Source organism: Eptesicus fuscus, chromosome 15, assembly GCF_027574615.1.
Source record: "Eptesicus fuscus isolate TK198812 chromosome 15, DD_ASM_mEF_20220401, whole genome shotgun sequence".
Taxonomy (NCBI): domain Eukaryota; kingdom Metazoa; phylum Chordata; class Mammalia; order Chiroptera; family Vespertilionidae; genus Eptesicus; species Eptesicus fuscus.
This window is the reverse complement of record NC_072487.1, coordinates 70312381-70333123: the sequence shown is the minus strand read 5'-3', so window position 1 is coordinate 70333123 and position 20743 is coordinate 70312381. Positions and strand designations below refer to the sequence as shown.

Genomic DNA, 20743 nt, shown 5'->3' with positions numbered 1-20743 from the left:
TTTCTTTCTGACCAACTGAAAAAGATGATTTAACTAGCAAGATAGACTTGAAGACTAAGGTGTGGCTTTATAAACTGAGGAAGCTTTTGTATTGGCAGCTTGTTTTTATTTGAAGATCAATGAGAATTGAGATATGTTTTCATTTAGCTAATTAATGCTTTCTGAGTACACTCTGTGTGGCCCGAGGTTGGCGATGGCGATGTGTTCAAAGATTTGAGCCAGACTCTGAAGGAAGGCTGGTGAGGCTTTGACTCATTGGGTCTCAGGAAGAGGGGCATGGTGGGTGGTAGCCAGGTTTGGGGTGGAAGTGTAGGGAGGTTCTGGAGCAAGTGCTAAGGGCAGACTGCAATGGTTTGTTGTGATAAGAGGGGTCTCCCCTGGCCTAGGCTTCGGGGAAGCTGCCAGCCTGGGGTGAGAAGGCTTCGCTCTAGGTTAACCATGGTGGAGGAGCCCTGCTGGATGGACGGAGACCATAGGTCTCTGAATGGCTGTGTGAGTCGCTCTGCTGAGCTGGTCTGCTTGCCTGTGCTACAAACCACTTCACCTGCTCCTTTGCTAATGAATGCCAACTGGGCCCCTGCTGGGGCTTAGTAGACGTGGGAATGGATGCAGAGTCCTCATTAGGGTAAGATATTCCTCCCTCAACCGGCCTTTTTTTCTGATTACCTGCCATTTCCTGGAGGGGAACAAGAGGAAGGAACTTTCTTTTAAACCCAGGTTGTAGGAGGTCTAGAGCAGGGACCTGTGTTGAGGGCGACTGAGTGCCTGCCAGTGTAGGGGACAATTAGCCAAGCTCTCCCCCAGTCACCACTGCCTCCCCTGCTCTGCCCTCGATCTGGAGAAGGAGCAATACATACATAGGTCATTCCCACTGCACAGACAGAAACAAGCCCCAAGACCTCCAAACCACCTAGCTTGTTTGTGGCACATTCTGTGGCTCCTAATTAGTGAGTTTTTAACCACACAGAAGAAATAACATTCCTCTACTGTTTTTAAGAGTTAACAGAAGCACTTTCTTAGTGATGAGATTTGAGTTCCATCACAGTTGTGGGATCTAGAAATTTTCTCTTTGTACAGATGAGGAAATGGAGGCTTCGACAAAATAACTTGCCCCAAATTATCCAGCTAGGAAGTGGCCAGGCCCGCCCATTGTGATCGGTGTGTGCCAATACTGTGTGTGCGTTACTGATCCTGAGTGCAGCCTGTCCTGATTCCCAAGACCCCTCAGCAAGTCTCCTCTCCCAGGATGTATTACTTACCTCTCTTGGTTTAAGACAAAACAAGCAAAAGACGTCTCACTTCTCGCCTCCGCCACCCCTTGTGGAGGGAAAAGAATCCAGACGCCAGGCTCACCTATGTGTGTGCTTGATCCTGGACTGGCCGGCCTCGGGCCAAGCGGCCTGTGTGGGGTTTTGTTGGTGCCAGCCGCACAGTTGGGTCTACTTCCACAGACCGCCTTTCTGTGCTGTAACTGAACCCTGTAAGAAAGTGCAAACCAGCACCTGCCACTGGAGAGCTCAGGGCTTGGACAGCAGAGGGACGTGCTGCTGGAGCGGAAGTGTGCTTTCTTGTTTCGGCTTTCTCCGCGGTTCCGTTGGCTGACATTTGTTCCTGGCTAGGTTTTGCTTATGTGCGTGCACTAACCAAAAGGGCCACGTCCACAGGGACACGCTTACCAAGTGCTCTGATGCTGGGCTCTCATTGGACCCTTCCATCCTATAGTGTCAGAAATTGCTCAACTTGCCTATATCCCTCACACCCATGGAGGCTACCTGAATACAGTGGAGATCATCTGGGAGGAGGCGCCTGGTGAACTCAGCAAGGCTGATTGAGCTAGTCTCTCCCAAGAGGGTAGACAGGGCTGCCTTGGGAGCAGGTATGGTGAGAAGCACACTCCATGTTACCAGAGTGTTTAAGCAAGAAGCCTATTGTTTGGCTGGCACAGAGGAATTTCTCCCATGGAATGTCAGTTTGGACAGAGGCTGATGTGACTGTTGACATTGACAAGATCACTTCTTCTCCTCTTGGGCAGGTGGGTTTATTGGGAAACGTTCACTGTCACCTAATACTGTGTACCAGGCTCTGTGTTGGGGGGAAAAGGAACAGAGAAAATATCAAGATTTTCAGCTGAGTAGACGACTGAGTAGAAGGTGAGAGCATGGGATGGGGACGGTGTGTAGGGCTCCCTCAGTCCTGGAGAGGAGCCAGGCCCGTGGAGAGACTGACACACAGGAAGAGTCAGAGGAGCTCTGTCACGTGGTGAGATTTCAGGAAGACAGGCATGGCCTTCTGGGGACAGCATGCAAGTCCTTGTTAATGGAAGCCGCCTGGTTAGAAGGGTTAAGGAGCAGGTGGGATGTATCGATAGGGCCTCTTGGTGAAAGGCCCTGGCTATGCCCTTCAGTGATTACCATCTTCCAAAACGGTGAGAGTTCTGGAGGGCCTATTGGGAAGGAGTAGAGGCAGACGCTGTTGCAGATGCCCAGGTGAGGGATGGAGGAGGCGGACTGAGGGCCACAGAGGGTAGCAGAGGCAGAAACGTGTGTCTTCATAGGCCAGGTTCTCTCCTGGACCGAGCAGGAAGGTAGGCTTGGCAGCACCCAGCCCAGGGCCAGGGCACCATGTCCAGGGAGCGGCATTTCTCCAGGGCCACTGTCATTTGGGGACTGGACCCAAGATGGGGAAGGTGAGGCAGAAGGGAGTGTGGGGGAAGGAGCTGGAACGTAGGAAGGGCCATCTCCATTGGGCCAGGAGTGGGGGTTGCCTGGGCCCAGCTCTCTCAGGTGGGGTGCTCTCTTGGAAGTGTATCTTTGGGCGACGGGTAGACAGGTTTGCAGGCTGGTCAGTCAGCATCTCACTCTTTCCCTGAGCTTCTGCTCTCCTGGGCTCACCAGTCCGAGGGAATGACAAGTACTGGGCATTTGTTCATAAAGGGACCTTGCGCTTTTTAAAAAGTGACGTTTTTGGTTTCTTTACTAGGACAAGGGCTGGAGCTCATGTAATTCAACATCTGTAGGACATGGTCTTCAGCCAGTGGGAAGGTGTCGACTTGTTTTACAGAGTGCTTTAAGGAGGGGAAGGATGAAATTGTACAATTACTGGAGGGTTTGCTTTTGGCCTCAGGTCTGTGTCTGTCTCGGGTTCATCCTGGACAGGTGGGCAGGGAGAGCTCAGGAGTCAGGGTGGGTATCTGCCCTGTATTTCTGTCGCTCTTTGGGACATAGGGCTAAAGAGGCAGCTGTGGTTTGAGTCTTTAGGTCAGAGCTATGAAAGGTCACAGGTGCACGGAGATGCTGAGCCCATTAGCCTTTGGGGGTAGCCAGGTGTCTCTAACTACAAGAGGCCTTTTTGTTTACTCCCCTGGGCCACATGCTATCATCTCTTCTTTTAGTGTCGCTGTTTGGAAATATACGGGAACACTGCTTTAGACATGGTTTGGAAAACTTTTTCTGTAAAGGGCCAGACAGTAAACCTGAGGTCTTGTGAACCATTTGCTGTTGCAGCTATGCAGCTCGGCCTTTGTAACTGACGAGCCTGGCTGTGGTCCAACAAATCCTACTCACAACACAGGCACTGGTTGCATTTGGCCAGCCCTGTCTTACACTGTAGACACCTTTGGCTTAATCCTGATAGGGAACTTCCTGCCCTCTGCTGGGACTTACCAGCTTCCCATGAAGGCTTCCTGAACACCTGATCCGAGGTGCGCACTGCGGACGAGGAGGGGAGTCTTTGCCCTGAGAATCGTAGGTTTTAGGTGAGAGGTGGGCACTGACAGGTCCAGAGAGAAGGGCCGGCTGAGTCAGGAGATCAAACTGTCCAGTCACTGGCGTGTTGGTGCAGCCTGTGAAGGGCTTCATTCTGCAGGTGGTGAGGAGCCAGTTTGGAAAGTTGTGCTCAGGACCGTGAAGTGGTCACAGATGCACTTTTGAAACATCATCCTGGTCGTGGTTTCCAACGGCATCTTTCAGTTTAGTATGGACATTTCAGCCCAGGGTTTGGTTACTGTCGGCACCAGAGCAGAAAGTGGCCCAGAGTTGCAGGGCGGTCCTGGCCACAGGCTTTAGTGCCACACTTTTCAACCGGCAAGAGTTTGACAGAACCTTCCACTCGCAGGCTCTCTCTTGCTAAAGACCATTTAAAGGCCAAGGCAAATGAAACATTCTCAGTGCCATGGCATGTGGAAAAAATACCTAGGGAAGCCCATCCCGCTAGGCCTGCGACCAGCACACAGGGAGGGATGGTGTCTGTACCCTTGGGAAACCTACGAACTACGGCAAGGTGCGTGTGTACAGGTTGAAGCAGGTGCTGCTCAGGAGCATCACAGATGGCTCCAAGCGAGGCTGAGGCACATCAGACATGGTGCTCACCGTCGTTGGGGTGGCAGAGGAAACCCTAATAATACATAGTGCTCTCTACTCCCAAGTATTCTCCCTCGGAGAGGTTTCTAGGCAAGTAAATCGAGCTGCCACCATTGCCCTTTAATGGGAACTGGAATTGGGGGGGGGGGGGGGGGGTGCTTCATGTGCAGTGACAGGAGCTGTCATGAAAGGAGACCTAATAGCAGGGCCTGCAGATATGTTTTATTGCATCCTCCCCAGGCTTGTGGCAGTAGGTGAGCCTCGGAGAGGGAGGTGGCTCTCCCAGCGCAGCCTGCAGGTACACTTGTCGGTGGGTAGGAACCCACTGAATACTTGGGGACTAGATGCTGCCTGCTCTGAGTGCAGGAATGCTGGGCATTGGGGATGTGTGCCTGGTCTTGTCTCTGACGGCGGGTGGGTCACTTCTCAATTCTGAGCAGCACTCCTTGGTTTCCTAGAGGAGTTTCTGGGCTCAGGGGAGAGAAGGGACAACGGTGGGCCTTTCATCAGGCAGCTCAGCCTGTGCTGTGGTTCTGGTCTCACAGGGAGGAGTGTGAGGCCCACGCCTCCTTAGGGAAACAGATGGTGGTCAGGATGTCTTTCATGGAAGTGAATTTAGGGCTAGCAGTTTAGAAATACGCAGCCTCTTTCCTCCTCGAGAACTGGGTTCATGCTGCCACCAACACCCCTCGGACTTAAGCCAAGCACTTTGGTGAGTCAGTAGCAAGACACCCTGATCCAGACATGTTCATCTCCTGGCGCAGCTGGGTTGTCACTCTCTTTTGAGATCACCCCGCTGTGACCCACACACAGGCTATGATTTGGAACTTAGGTTCCAAAATCTCTCTTCTCTCACCTGACAAGGACACCACTAGACACATCTGTTTCCCTGACCATGAAGGCTTGCACCACAACTTTGTGTAAGGGACACTGAGCGTGGCCTGTTCCCTTACTCACTCAGTGTGGTTGGTTGTCAGCAGAGGGCCCTCCGCAGCTCTGTGGGAGGTGGCTTAGCTACCAGTTATTACCAGCTTTTCCTGGACAGGAAGACTCATTTGTAGAAACAACTGGGGAGCCAAACTGCAGGCATCCTCAAAGCCTCTAATCAGGGGTCCTTACTTTCTGCATCTCCCCAGAATCCAGGCTGTCTTGTGAGTTATCTCCAATCTCCAGACAGACTTCCTTTCCAGGGGCTTGAGGTGGGAATCTCCCCCTGCCTTTGTCTTTCTTCTAATGAGTCATGAGCCACCTTCCTTGGCAGATTTCAGCCCTTAGCAGTGTTCACTGTTTTCTCTGAACTCAGGCCTTGCGCCAGGGCCATCCGTTGACCTGCTGTGCTGAACCTTTGGTCTCTGTAAGGGGCTGGTTGGGTCCCAGCTACATCTTTAGGAGAAGTCCTAATTAGAGGGAGGGCACTTTCAGGAAGAGTGGGGCTGGCCTTGGTCCAGCCTTACAGCCTACACATCCTGGTCTGGCCTCTAAGACCTGCTTCTTGCCCACTCCATGCAGAACTCCTTGGGGAAAATGCAACCAGTCTAGACCTGAAGCCCTGGGCTGTCCTAGAAGAGGCTTGCCTCAAAGAAGTAAGGTGGCCCTGCTCAGCCCCAGGGGTGGGGGTGCTGGAGGCGTGGAGAAGACTGAGCAGCTCCCCTTGGCCGGTTGCCAAGGATGTAGCTAGCTTACCCTCACTCTGGTCTGGTGGTGGCCAAGGTAATTTTAGAAATCTTATTTAAAATATCTATTTATTGTTTTTTTTCTGAATACGCAAGTGTAAATAGTATAATTTGCAGTGCAAAGCCCTTGGCAATAACTTTGTTGTGTATTATGTTAAAAACTCTGGAAATCGCGAGCACCACGGACTGTCTTTCCCCTTGGGGCAGTGGTTACATGTAGGACTCTGAACTTGAACCCTTCGGCACAGTTGAAGCAGCAGCTTGCGTGTGTGGACTGTCACCAGTGCCTCGTCCAGAGATGCCTGCCCTTCATCCACAGGGACCCTCTGCCACCTGGCGCCCACTGTGACTGTGTTGGACTCGGCATAGACTGACCCTCTTGTCTGGCTGCTGCAGTCTGCCTGGAATGCCCTGACATGTTGCATTTTCCCCATTTGGATGAATAAAAATAAAAGCTTCTGTCTTAAGCAGGGCCTTCTCTGGTTAAATGAAGGTGCTTTGATAAAAAGGGTCAATTTCCTGGGATCTTCCTGTTCATGGTGCCGAGATTGTGAGAACTTTTTGCACCATTAGCAAACTAACCCAGCACTGAGTGGTGAGTTATGGATGCTGAATCCTAAACCTCAGCACACACCTCGCTTAATCCTATTTGCTCCCCAGGATCGGGATGTGCCCAAGAGAGTGGAGTTTCTAAATGGCAGCAGCAATCGGAAGGCAAAGCTGAAGCTCTTCCTGCTGCTGCCCCAGGTAAGCCAAGAGCTGTGTGGACAGAGGCGCTGGGTGTCTGCTTCATCTTATAAACGCAGGCCCGCCTTCTCCCCCGGCACACCATCGGTTTGGATCTACAACCATGCTGGAGCTGACGGTACCTGGTAGAAAGGTTGTGATCACAGGCAAGCCTTTCACCTTTACTTTCAAATGTGCGAATAACGTTGCTTAACAGGAGTTCGGTAACCTCCAGGAGACGGGCACTGAGCCCACTGCAGAGATAAGAAGTTCAGTGAGGTGTGCTATCTGGAGTAAAGTGCTGAGAGCTTACACCACCTGCTGCACACTGGGAGTTAGAGACGTGGGTTTACATCCTAGCCGTGGTGCCTGGGCCAGGAACCTCTCTAAGGGCCCAATGTCTTCACCTATAAAAGGGGGAAGGGTAGAGAGCCATTGTGTGGTCATCTTCCTCTCCTTTGCCTTCCCCCACCCCAGGTGCATCAGGTCTGTCCGCATATCTGACCAAACGAAGCCTTATAATCCACACATCCCTTACACAGACGGCCATATAGGGCCCCAGGGGCCAAGCAACTCCCCTGGGCCCATGTCCCTCCCATACTAGTACTCCTCTCTGTGCAGGCTCTGGTTTTCTCCACTGGGGGGCTGTTCTCTCCCACACCCCTTCGCTGCTCACTTGTGCCACTGGGACGTGGGCAGCATTCAGAGCGGATGGGGCAGCAGCACTCATGGGAGACTTTAAGGCAGATGCCACTTATCTTTCATTCTGAGCTGCCCCACGAGTTATTAACGAGGCTCAAGATCTCCTCGGCAGGGCCCACCAGATATCCGCTCAGCCTGTCGCGTATTTTCACTTGCCTTGTGAGCAGTCCCGAGATCACAGTCAGGGGAGCACCATGGTCACACAACCAGGATCTGAGTTTACTAGCATGAAACCTATGGCCTTCCACCCACCCGCCTTTCCCCCACTCCCCTCACAGCCAGGCTGCTGACACTCCACACTCCTTCTCTGCTCCCCAGCACCCGCCCCAAGCATCAGGGACTCCCCTGCCATCACTCCCAGGTGGAGCTTGCTAGTTCTTAAGGCCCACAGCTGTTTCCCTGCTCCATGTCCTTTCTCTTCCCCCTTGACCCCAATCCTGCCCTTGTTTAACTGGGACATCCCCTGGGCACTCGCCACCCTCCTAGCTGCACCTTACCTGCCAGAATAAGATTCTCAACCAGGAGAACTCCTCCCCCTAACCTGGGCGCATCTGGCAGTATCTGGAGACATTCTGATTGTGACAACTGGTGGTGGGGGGGTGTGCTATTGGTATCTAGTGAGTAGAGGCCAGGGGTGCTGCTAGACTTTCTGTGACGCACAGGTCAGCCCCACAACAAAGAATTGCCAACAGCCTCTGCTGTGGTGGCACTGCCCACTGTTCTGTGTCGATTCTGGACATCTCCCAGGCGAGCGCCAATCCATAAATTAAAAGCTCAATTTATCTTCCTGGTGTTTCCTCCCCTTTTTCTCAAAAGTTTTGTCTCTCCGGGCTTCTCTATTCTATCACCTATCTTCAGACTAAGTTTCTTGTGACTGTTTCCTTCTAAAGCAGGGATGGGGAACATCTGGCCCGCAGTCTGTAGAAAGCCCATGAAATCATTTGGTCTGGCCCTGCCAAGGCAATTAAGAATTAAATGTTTGACCGAGTATAGCAAGCTAATGTTTAAGTTGATAATTTTGTATGGCGCTCAAATGATGTTATAAATATCCAAATGGCCCTTGGCAGAAAGAGGTTCCCACCCCTGTCTAAAGGATTGACAGGGAACTTACCAAAGGTTTTTAAAGGAAGTTGGCTTAAAACTCTCCAGTAATTATCCTTCTAACACCAGGCTGGACCTACCTGCTGGCCCAGCCTCACCTCCCATCATGCTGCCTTCATCAGACCACAGTGCTAAAAACACTGTCTTCCCGCTCCAGAGTCCAGCACTTCCCCTCGCTGTCACTGCAGGAAACTCTCCTTGCCAATGCATACACCCTCCCTGTTCTTACAGGATCCCGTATACCTGCTCCAGCATCTAGTATTCAAGTAACTAGGGGACCTCCCCGGAAGCACGTTAGGCCCGTGTGCCGAGGCAGACTGGTGTTTGGACTCCTTTGTCTGGGCCAGGGCACAGCTGCAGAGGTGAGGATTGCTACTGAATCCAATTCCTGGTCACTGAGACCCTTGGGAGCGGAAAAGCCTAGGAAAGGCTGTCCTGGACTCTTGCCCAGGGAGGCCAGGAGTGTGGATGTCAGAAATACACCCGCCAGCCTGTGAGAGGCAAAGGGAAACCACTATGCTCTGGAGGCCCTGCCATGTGCCCAGCTTCAGGGGGGCTCACTCACCACCTTCCCTTCTTTGTGGCCTGCATCTCAACCCACTTCCTCCAAAGCCTGGGTGTAGCTGAGGTCCTGGAGGGCAGGCAGGCGACGCAGAGAGGGGAGCACTGTTCTTCTTCCTGCTGCAGAGAAGGGGTGGGGTGGTAAGGACGGCAGGGTCTGGGAGCCTCACTCCCTGGTGTGGGCGGCTCTCAGTGAATAGAAAGCAACTTTTTCAAGCTGGCTCTGTCCACACCACCACTTCTGAGTTTCAGCAGAGCAGACCTGGAGTCCAGGTCATCTGCCTACCTTTCTGCTCTTCAGCGATCTCTCCAGCACATTCCCATTCGGTGTGGGAATTCACTCTTCCATCTCAGCCTGTGAGGTGCTTTTGTCTTTTATGGCTTAATTACACCCTGTGATTTCCCTAACCCTCAAGCACACACACAGTGCCTCGCCTATTTCTCAGAGGGGCAATGCTCACCATGAAGGCCACAGGCACCAGCCTCCCAGAAGAAGGAGCCCCTCCGTGTCTTCTCACCCCATGGGCCTGGCACCTCAGCTGCTTACAAAGGGTCTGAATGGAGCTGGCTGAGGCTCACACACTGTATTTGACTTCTCTGACGGTGGGGAATTGGGGGATGCTGCACATGATAAAAGTGGTTTTTACAAAGCAATGCTGTTTGTACCAAAATATTTAATGAATATGCTGTTAAAATAAAACCAACAGAAGAAATAGTAATACAATTTTACTGGTTTATATTTCAATTCATAAAGTTAACACACTAAGACTACCCTAACACAATGTCCACACACCTAGATTTAGACAGGCTTACAGCTGTTTTGGTAACTGAACAAGAAAGACACAGAGTGGTGGGGGGATGGTGTGGGGAGGAGGGGTTGCCACTTGTTACCTCCTCGTTAACACAGATGACCTCAGCAAGTGTCAGTACAGCCAACGGGGAAAAATACAAAACAACCCAAGTGTCTACATACAAACCAGCGCCTCTCGTAACCAGCTACCTCCAACCACGCAGAGACGACGACGAACCATCTGCAAGACAGCCTGTCGGCACATCACTATATAAGTTAAAGTCTGTTTTGTTTTTTAAAAAAGGTGCTAAAACCTCCATACCATAGTTTTGAAGCGAGAACTTGCAGCCCATTTAAACAGCGAGGTTTGCACCCAACCACACTCCAGGGGGAATGCAGCAGAGAGAGACACGGGCCAGCAGGATGGGGCCTGGGTGTCCCACACGTACATTTATTCACACAGACACACACAGAGCCTCAGTGTCCTCCTCACACGATCTGTTGTGCAAAACACCTGGAATCTCAAAGTGAGGGAGCTTGTCACAACTCAGAACAGCAGGGAGGAGAGCAGAACCCAACAGACCTTGAGTGAAATTAAGTGCCCACATAACCACATAATTAAGTTGTGCAGATCAGTCCTAGTCTGGGATTTAAACACTGTCATTCGGGGGCATTGGGAAAAGGTATTTTTATATATATATACATATACACACATGACACATTGAGGAAAATAGGATTTGTCCACATTATGATTAATCCAGTCTCATGGTCACCCACCCCAGCCCTGTGAAGTCATTTTGGCAGCTAACACTAAAAAACAACAGGAACCATGAGAGTTGCATAGAATTGATCTGAAACGTGAAAAATGCCAAACCAAAACCTGTGCATCATCAGTTTAACAAAACTAGACTGCTGCCACTGCACACAGGAAACCCTCCTCTTCAAAACAAAGTGCTTCTCCGTTACCCAGGGACCCTCTGCTGGCACTGACGCCGGTAAGAATTACTGGAGTTCCTGATCCTCTGCCCCACCCCACCCAGCCACAGTCTGTATAACGTGTATTAAAAAAAATGAAAGATTTAGAAAAAAACCAACAGCCTGAAAGGATTCCCCCAACTCTGATAATGTCACCTCAGCCTGTGGGCTGGGTGAGCCTGGGAGGTCGCCTCAGGAGTGATTTTCTAGAGCGTCCGGAGCAGCCGCTGGGCTGGCAGGCCTGTTAGTGTCAGTAGTTAGGAGAGCCCGACCCCAGAGGCTGCCTGCTTCAGGAGCTCTGGTCCAATGACCTACCAATACGCTTCTAGGAATCTGACTTAGGTACATCTGGTCCTGGGACATGTCACAGAATCACACATCTGGCCAAAGAAGGCAACAAAAGGTGTCGTGTTTCCTGACGGTGTCTGGAGGCCGCGGCTGCTCTCAGCAAGTCTCTTTCCCTTGAACGCCAGTTGCTGTCTTTATGGAGCTCAGTGTTCGGTTAAACCACGTCTTCTTGGCTGCTTGTACCTCATTTAGGGCAAGGCCCAAATGGTGCTCCAAGTCCTGCAAGGAAGACCGCATGAGGATGCTGGCTCCAGTGCCAAAGACACAGCTGCCTCCCCAAGAGCTGAGCCAGGCAGGAATTCAGTCTATTTACTTTTGAGAGGCCTCTGGAAATTCCCCCCGTCTCAAACTGGCATGGAAAGATCTGGAATGCCCAAAGCTGTTAAGCCCTCCTTGTTTCTTGCCTAGTTTATTAACGCTGCCTCCTAAACAAACACTTCCCTGTTCACCACTGCACACCAGGCACACAGAGCTCATGCCCAGGTAAGACTGCATCATGGACTTCCAGGAAGAACCTTCAAGTCTACCCTCCCGAGCAAGGCACTGGAGACGTCGGTCTGGGCCAACACACGGGCTGTTTCAGATCAGCACCCACATCCACCCCTACACCTCCTGGGGCTCCTTACTGGGCAAGCCCACGCCTCCCTCTGCTGCTCCCTCCCTGTGCCTGATCTTTCTCTTCAGCTGCAGCCTGTCCAATTCTGTGACCACAGCTCAGACACTGATTGCCTGCCCTGGACAGTCCTATGAGCCATGTCTTAGCTTGGCCACCCCAGCACCGAGAACAGGGCCTGGCAAAGAGCAGGTACCCAGTGAATGTGCGCGATGCGGGAGGCCCAGTCTAAGCTTGGCTCCTTGTGCTTAGCACTGGTGCTGACAGAACTAGCCAGACAGTATAAAGATGACCAAGCTCAGCCCCACTTCCTTCACCAGGAATGGAGGTCAGATCAATTAGGTAACATGTCCGAAGGCACAAAGCTAGCTACGTGATGGGAGCTGGGACATAAGAGCCGGCATTTATAAAGCCCGCACACACTGTGTAAACCCTTTCTGTGCATTATCTCCTTGTCCTCACTCATCTCCACTTGCAGATGAGACGAATGTAGGTGGTTACTAACTCAAGGTCGAAGACTCTGATAGTACAGCTGTGACTTGAAAGGACATATTCTCTGCTCCACCAAGAAGCCCCCAAGCTTGATAATTATTATGAAAAAGGTCAATGCTTAGAACAGGCCAAGTAAACATCCACTGGTAAATAACACGTAATGGGCTTCTTCCCGTGAGCATCATAGTCAAAGTTGACAAGAGAAAAGAACCCCAACCCATAAAGGTCATGCTGGCGTTTCCCACACCAGGACCCCTCTGGCTAGTCCGGGTCTCATGGCAGCAAGAGAAGAGGCAGCGCTTTGGTCCGGGCGGGGGGGTGGGGGGGGGGAGCAGAGGTGGCTGTTACCTGTATCTTACACTCGGCCTCCACCAGCTGCAGCTTGGTCTGGGCCAGCTCCAGTTCCATCTCTCGCAGCTGGTTCTTGAGCGTCTCCTTCTCCTCATCTGTGTCCTCATCTAAAACTTCCTTAGCTGCGCTGACGCCCTTTATGCGCCCTTCTTTGTTGAAAAACTCTCGGCAGCGCTCACAGTCATCTACTTTTTGCTAAAATTGAATGTCAGATGTAAAGAGACAAGAAGAGAACTGGTCGTTTAGAAGGTGTGAGCATCGCCCTCCTGGAGCCAAGAGGTGGCTTCTCAGTAGGCACCACAGCTTCTGAAAATCTGCCCTCTGTAACCAGGAGACAGCCGAGGGGAAAACCACCTGGCCCTAGACACGGAAAGCAGTGAAAACAGTCTGATGTCGTGATCCAGTCAGTCATCATAACTAAGAACTTGGCTAAACATGAAGCAGCAGTGACTAGATACGATTTATGTACAAGGATTTTTCACTGCAGAATGAGAGATAAGCTTCCCAACACCTGGGAGAAATTCAATACACTGGGCTGTATTTATATAGGAAGTGTGCAACCTCTAAGTTTCTGAGGAATTTTTCATAACATGGTAAAATGGTACACAAAAAATGTATATATAGTATGGTTAAAATATATACAATAGTTCATAAAAATAAGATGCCACTGACTGTAAGAAACGTCATTTTATGTTCTTCTAAGAAAATACTCTGCCAACTAAACCAAAACCTGCCCCAATTTCAGAGATGTGAATGTGAAACCATGCATATCTTAGAATGAATGAAATTGTGTATATTAAACAGAACAAAGACTGAAAGCATATACACCCAAGTGTGCACAATGGTAATGTTATCTGTGGATAACAAGATTGTAAGGGGTGACCAGCCGTTGTGGCTCAGTGCCTGAGCGTTGACCAATGAACCAGGAGGTCATGGTTCAATTCCCAGTTGAGGCACATGCCTGGGTTGCGGGCTCAATCCCCAGTATAAGGCATGCAGGAGGCAGCTGTTCAATGATTCCCTTTCATCACTGATGTTTCTCTCTCTTTCTCCCTCTCCCTTTCTCTCTGAAATCAATAAAAATACATTTAAATAAATTGTAAGAGGTGTTTTTTTCCTTATATACTCTTCCAAATTTTCTGCAATGAGTTCTATTAGTTCTGGAATCAGACAACAAATTATATTTAAAAAATAGCTAGTGCTGATTAAACACTCCTGGTGGGGGCTGGGCATCATCTTGCTCCAGGTAGAATGTTCTAAGCAAACATGGTCATGAGCACAGAACTCTCCATTTTCCTCTCCACTGAAGCGTAAGTATGTGAGGAAAGCATCTTTCAGTAAATGACTCATCTTAGTAAAATTTGCTAAGTTTTCTTATACAGGCACAGCTTAAAGAAAGAAAGCATCGTTACAAAAGCTCCCAAATTGGCAACAAGTGTACTTTAAAAAGTCCAGTCGTCACTGTGGCATGTGGATCGTTGTGACAGCAGAAGGAAGTGGGCTGGGAGGGGAGTGTCCATGCAGGTGGGAGGGACAAGTCACACCGCAGTCCTGGCCTCCAGGCCCCAGTGCTGCACAGCATGCACTGCCCACGCGGCAGCACCCGGAACCTAGAGCCACCTGTTTTGTTTACAAACTCCCCGGAGGAGATGTTGTACACATTTATAAGGACAAGGACCTTGGATTTTGAGATCGAAAGCCAGAGCTCTTTGGGTCTCATCTGTATTCCCCTCCAGAGGACACAAGCACAGTATCAGCTGTAAATTACTGAGTGAGGCTGTGTATTTGTCAGCTTCTCTCACCTCTGAAATCAAAGCACACCCCTTACCCAAAATCTGCAGTGCTGGTCACAGCCATAAACTGGGCGAGGTGCTATAAAATTTCTTTGATAAAGGGAGACTTACCCGAATTTTCTCAATTTCCACTTTATTAGCTGTCTGCTGCTTCTCCAATCTTTCACTCAACTGAGAACAAATCTAAAGAAACAGACATAATATCAAATGAAAATCTCTTGAGCAATGCCATCAGCTGCACACTTTGGGCTGGGGACGAAGTCTGTGGTGGCAGCTGGACCACGCTAAGCAGCAGATCCTCTGGCCACACCGCCTCTGCATCCATCAGCCTGGGACTTGCAAGACCCTATTAGCACCACACTCGATGGCCACCGTTTCTGCACCTTGTAACCACACATGCACATAAGGCGCAACCTGTACCTGAAATACGCCCAGGAACACAGGGTGGCTTCACTGACTAAGTGCCTTCGTGCATGCTGGGCACTCACTCTGCCTGGTGCTCTACCCACATGACTGAGATCGAAACTCTTCCCCTTACTCCTCAGTTGGCTGGGCGTGAAGTGACTGGTCAGAGCTGGAAGCTCTTGGGTGAGGAGGGGCACATTCCCTCAGGACAAGCAGGTTGCCTGGGGACACAGCCCAATCCCCTGGTGCGAGGACCCACCTGCTTGTAGTCGCCGATGATAGAACTGTTCTTTTTAATCTCAGATTCTGCTTTGTCGAGTTCCCGCCGACACATTTCTTTTAGCTGCGTACATTAAAAAGGCAGACCTGAGTATTTTAAGGGAAATATAAATGCCCACTAAATGCCTACCTGACTCTGAAGGGCTCTCCCTCCCTCCCTTTCCCTCTTGGCATCCCTAACCCTGTTTTCTTGATGCCAGGAGAGGGCGGGAACAGTCAAAATGCCCCAAAATACCCACCCCAACTCTGGGGTCTGCTGAAGCTTCTGCCTGAGAGCAACCTGGCCTGTGGGCCTGAGCAGACAACACAGAGCAGAGACCGAGCTGATGGAGCACCGCGGCCGCCTCAGTAACTGACCTCTCGTCTGTGTAAAGTGCTGTCACCTCGTACCTCAGGCAGCTCTGACACCAGGAGTTACCTTTATGGAAAACTGGGGGGAAGGGGACGGGGACTGGCCCCAGGGCACCCAGCACCCTAAGCTCTTCCTATGGCTGCAGGTCTGTGCCCAGGGACTGCAGAGCTGGCTGCGGACAAGCCTTCCAGTTTGCTCTCGGAGGGCATGTCAGTGGACAGGTAGAGGAGCCAGACATGTTAGGGTGTCGCTTTCCTTCTGCAGAGATGCTAATTCTATTCTTTGTCACTCAGATGCGGACACACAGGGATTTCTCTTTCCCCAACGAAGGATGGGCTTTGCCCCACGGCCTCACTGTGCTTTAATTAGTCAGAACCATTACACTTGACACAGTAAATAAAAAAGGCTCGCGGAAACTGAAGCCAGCTGTCCCAGCTTCTCCAGTGCCAACAGGAAGCCTCCAGCCACACTCCCACCATCGTCTGCAGGACACAGAAGGCTACGGGCGGGCGAAGCTCCCTGACCTGAGCAGACTCCTCTTCCAGCCGTCTTTTCTCTTCTTCTGCATCAATCAACTTCTGTTTGGTCATAAGCAGCTCCTTATTCAGTGCATCTGCCTTTTCCTCAGCCTGACACATTTAAGAGATGCTGTTAGTGAACAAGAACTGAGAACTGGAGGGGTTTGCATCATCCAGCACAATCCCATTTTAAGATGAAGGGGAACTGTGATGGGGACGGGGAAATGATACGCCCACGGTCGCACGGAGAAGAGGCTCGTGCCCGAGTGCTGGCTCTGAGGTCGGGAGAGGCACCGGTCAGCACAGCCTTTGGCCTCCGGCAGCCTAGGCTGCATCCCATCGCTCCCTGACCATGTGCCACTGGCAAAGCCACAGAAAGCCTGTCTGAGCCTCAGGATCTTCATCTGAGGGATGAAGTGTGGAAAGGACTAACTAAGCACAGTGCCTAGCACATAGTAAACACTCAATAAACAGTAGCTGTTATAATCATTAAAAGCTATAATAAATTCTGGTTTTCTTCCTCTAAACTCTGAGTATTTCCTCTGCTTCATCAAACAAGTTCCACATTTTGGTCTCCTTGTCACCTGAGAAAGGAAGCCACCCCTTTACTGTTTTTATTCCTGAAATGGCGATCCTCCACCCGTTTTCTCCTAAAGCATGCAAAGGTCTGGAGGCAGAGCTGTGGGCCCAAGTGGAAATGATGTGAGTCCCCAGGACACTGAGGAATGAACGGCGGCAGCCGCAGAGGGCGGTAAGGAAACAGCAGTGCACCACGTTTCCGCTCACGTTCGGTGGAGCAAGGGCCTCCCGGGTCACAGACACTCTGGGGCACTGTATCATGTAAGTCCCCTGTCAACGCTCAGCAGCCTGAGCCTCTTTCCAGAACAGCAGGAAACTATGAGCAGAAAAGGAATCTGAGGAGCCTGACAGGGAAACCTGAGTCGGGAGCTGGTAAACGATGGCCTCTGCACCGAACCTGCTGGTTCTTACAACCTGGTTTTATCATAAGCAAACAGCCATGCCCATCTGTTTACTTACTATCCATGTGGCTAGTTCTGCAACAGGGGTAAAGCTAAAGAGTCGTGACAGAGACCACGTGGCCCACAAAAGCTACAATATTTACTATCTATCCCTTTACAGAAAAAGCTTGCAACCTGACCTAACCCTGAATGAGAGACCACACTTCTTTTAAGGGAAGCTTGTGGTAGAGAGAATGGACAAATGCCCACCAGGAAAGCCATCACCTCAAACTCAAGATTGGGAGAAGCAAAGAAAGATGGCGTATCTGCCAACAGAAATTACTGATGAAATCAAGCATCCTGGGCACCGGGCTTTATTATACTTGGCAGTGCTTAGTCAACAGGCACAGAATATGCAAGAAAACAAAGTCTCTTCTTGTTTTAGGGGGAGGTTAAGAAAACCGTAGTGATTATATGCTACTGCCAACTGTGACAGCATGAGAATGAGCCAGAAGTCTCTCAATCAAAAGGATGTTTGGGAAGAAGCTCAAGGACTTAAGGAAGGCTTCCTGAGCCCATCACTAACCCCACAGGAGGAGAGGGCAGGAATGCGGAAAAGAGCCTGTACCCTCAGAGGAGGGCAACTAACTACAACAACAAACACAGTAATTTCACGTGATTAAGGAGAAGTCAGTGTTGAACACAATCTCTCCCTGCAGCCAAGTCAGACTCACGTTATCCAGGTCCTTGCGCAGCGCAATCTTGCTGGTCACCAGCTCGTGGGCTAAGTCATCATTTTCCTGTTCCAACCTCATGTTCGCTTCTTGTAGACGCCTATTCTCCCGCTGAAAGGTTAAAAGAAACCAGTTACAGACACATAAAAATCAGAGGAAAATGACAGTTTCTCAGGGCTAACCCTCAAAACTCCCTGAGTCCTATGGAAATTGTGGGAGATGTAGCTGGTCCTCATGAGCTACCAATCAATGATTTCAGAAACACTTAACTGCTAAGTGACCTTGTCAAGGAGCTATGTCTTATTCACGGTGCCAACATGCCACCGAACTGGAACAAACTAGGCCACTGGTTTGAAGCAAAACAAACTTGGTTTTCTTATTTGCAAACTCAAACTGAAACGTGAATCTAGAAACAGTGGAACTGAATTTTAAAAGGAACGCAACAAGGCTGTTACAGGCACAATTGTATGAAATGAAAGGCGAACCTCAAATCGTTCGATGGGGTCTTCCTGTTGGGCCTGCTGTTCCCTCATGGTGTGATATTCCTTTTCATATTTTTTCAACTTCTTCTGACTAATCTGTAGGACAAACCACAGCATGAATTAAAAAGTATCAGAAAGTGGTGGGCGCTTCAGGGACTTCACCAAGGACAGGACTGTCCCCAGTCACTATGGAAATGTTGTTTCCTAATTTCGGAGGGAAATCATCAGAATGGGGCACTGTCCAGGACCCAGAATTCTCACTCAGTGGCTACTGTGTCCAGGGTTCTGTTGGGGATAACTGGCTCACAGTTTTTCCTAACAGTGTTAGAAGGACCACCTACAGAGAGCTCTTCCTATCTGAGGCCTGGGTCCCGCTGTCCCTATCATCATCCCCATCGCCATCCCCATCTTATCTAGCACCTACCAGCATGGCTGCAAGAGGCTTCAAATCTCTGCCCTCATGTACAGTAGTCTTTATCCTCCTCCTTCTCATTTTATACACAACTTAACTGAGGTATAAGGAGGTTACGTACCTTGATCAAGGTCACTCAGTGAGGGGCTGGCAGATCTGGGATTTGAACCCAGGCAGCTCGACTCCACCTGAGGTCCAGCTACAGCCACCTTGCTGTCCTACCACCTATCAACTTTCCTCTCCACTAGCTCCTGTGCTGCCATCAAGCAGGCACAATTCTCTGTCCTTCAACACACAGCTCTGCTGACCACTCTACTTGGCTGCTCTTCTGTCCCATCAAACTACTGTCCTCTTTCTCTCAAGCTTTTTCTTACCAACAACCACTGCCAACCACAGGTCTATACCTGTCACTTCCACTGCTTCAGGGCCTCTCTTTAATCTAAGTCAAGCTCCTGCTCTGACTACTCTTTAGAAAATATCCTTTTGAAGGTCACAGAGTGGTTTCTTTTTCACTCCATCAAGTGGGTTCTCTCTCTTCCCAACTAGACTTCAAATCCCTTGACTTTCATGCTTTACCATGACCAACCCACTCCTCTCCTCTCGAGGAAATCCTTTCTCCCATTCTCTCTTAGCTCTCCTTCTACCGAACAGGTTGTTTCTCCCTTTTACTGGTTAGCCCTTTTCTTTCCTCAACCTGGACCATAACCAAGGCTTCCTCAAGATACAACCCTTAGTCTTTTGTTTTATTCCTTCCTTTAAACCACTAACCCATTCTCTTTGTTTTTAAAATTATATTTTTCAGAATTATAAAATATAGCCCTAACTGGTTTGGCTCAGTGGATAGAGCGTCGGCCTGCAGACTGAAAGGTCCCAGGTTCGATTCCAGTCAAGGGCATGTACCTTGGTTGCGTGCACATCCCCAGTGGGGAGGTGTGCAGGAGGCAGCTGATCGATGTTTCTCTCTCATCGATGTTTCTAACTCTCTATCCCTCTCCCTTCCTCTCTGTAAAAAATCAATAAAATATATATTTTTAAAAAGAATTATAAAATATAAAAAATAGAAAAGTGATAGAACAGGTATATGCAACTTAAGGAATGATTACAAGCTAACGCTCATCCCTTCCCAAAGCTTCAAGAATCAGCACCATGCTGCCTCACAAATTTTAGCTGCCAGTTCCAGGTAACGAGGAAACTCTGAGCTTGTCTAGTCCAACTTTTCTCATTTTATAGATGAAGAAACTGAGACCTACAAGGGGATGGGACAGGCCCAAGTTTGCAGTGCCTCCACTTCTCTGTCCCACCTCACTCGTGCTGCCTGGTGTTCCCCTCCCACCAACTCTCGTCGGGATGTGGGTATGTCTGCTTCAACCAGAGCTGATCCTAGAGTCTGGCTGCCGCCTAAGGGGAGGCCACCAAGCACACAGCACTACACCTGGCTGCAGGCTATAGAAATGTCCATTAAACACTTGGGGGTGAGGCTGCAAGTGGGGAGTGACACCTTTAAACTCAGGTCTTCTGCAGTTTAAGGCCAATGCCGGGGTAATCTTCTAGTGTATACGAGAGGCCCAGTGTACAAATTTGTGCACGGGTGGGGTCGCTCGGCCTGGCTGGCAATCAGGGCCGATAGTGCTTCATTAAAAAGAAAAAAAAAGAATTGACAAATCCTACAAAACATTCTCACAAATCTTCAGGATTCTCCAACTTTTCATTCTCATGCGGGGGCAAGGAAGAATTAACAATTTTTTCCTATAAACATACATTAAAAAGGCTAATTACAAATAATGTCTTCTACATTTCATTGTCCCTAATTCTGAAAGCCTCTTTCTCAGAGTAAAGGGCTGATTCTCCCTCAACACTGTCACAGCTGTTTGTGTCTAACGAGCACCTGATAAACGTTGGACGCTCTACATTTGGTTATCTCACTGATTCTTAGATTTTCGTGATAGGATATGGGCATTTCTTTATGCATTTCCCATGTTTTTCAAGTGTTCTGCAGTGAGCATAAGTTACTTTTATAATTAAGTATACAAAGTACATGATGTTAGAAAGAATTCTCATAATTACTCGGGGCTTCTGTACCAGGACTTAACACAGGCAAAGCTCCGTCTTCCGCGGAGCT

General features: G+C 49.8%; 2 protein-coding genes across 6 annotated transcripts in view; one reads left to right on the top strand and one right to left on the bottom strand.

Moving 5' to 3' along the window:
- STRBP (spermatid perinuclear RNA binding protein) overlaps positions 1 to 6475 on the top strand; it is a 137234-nt gene extending 130759 nt beyond the window's left edge. For all 4 annotated transcript variants that reach the window (XM_054727496.1, XM_054727498.1, XM_054727495.1 and 1 more), the window contains 2 exons: positions 5868 to 6068; positions 6239 to 6475. In XM_054727496.1, coding sequence (XP_054583471.1) covers positions 5868 to 6068; positions 6239 to 6405 — 368 coding nt within the window. In that variant the 3' untranslated portion in view covers positions 6406 to 6475. The remainder of the gene's footprint in view (positions 1 to 5867; positions 6069 to 6238) is intronic.
- Positions 6476 to 9775: 3300 nt separating this feature from the next.
- Positions 9776 to 20743, bottom strand: part of RABGAP1 (RAB GTPase activating protein 1) — a 119643-nt gene continuing 108675 nt past the window's right edge. For both annotated transcript variants that reach the window (XM_008155269.3, XM_054727494.1), the window contains 7 exons: positions 18216 to 18308; positions 17731 to 17841; positions 16044 to 16148; positions 15148 to 15231; positions 14595 to 14666; positions 12688 to 12885; positions 9776 to 11453 (listed from right to left, as the gene is read on the bottom strand). In XM_008155269.3, coding sequence (XP_008153491.2) covers positions 11331 to 11453; positions 12688 to 12885; positions 14595 to 14666; positions 15148 to 15231; positions 16044 to 16148; positions 17731 to 17841; positions 18216 to 18308 — 786 coding nt within the window. In that variant the 3' untranslated portion in view covers positions 9776 to 11330. The remainder of the gene's footprint in view (positions 11454 to 12687; positions 12886 to 14594; positions 14667 to 15147; positions 15232 to 16043; positions 16149 to 17730; positions 17842 to 18215; positions 18309 to 20743) is intronic.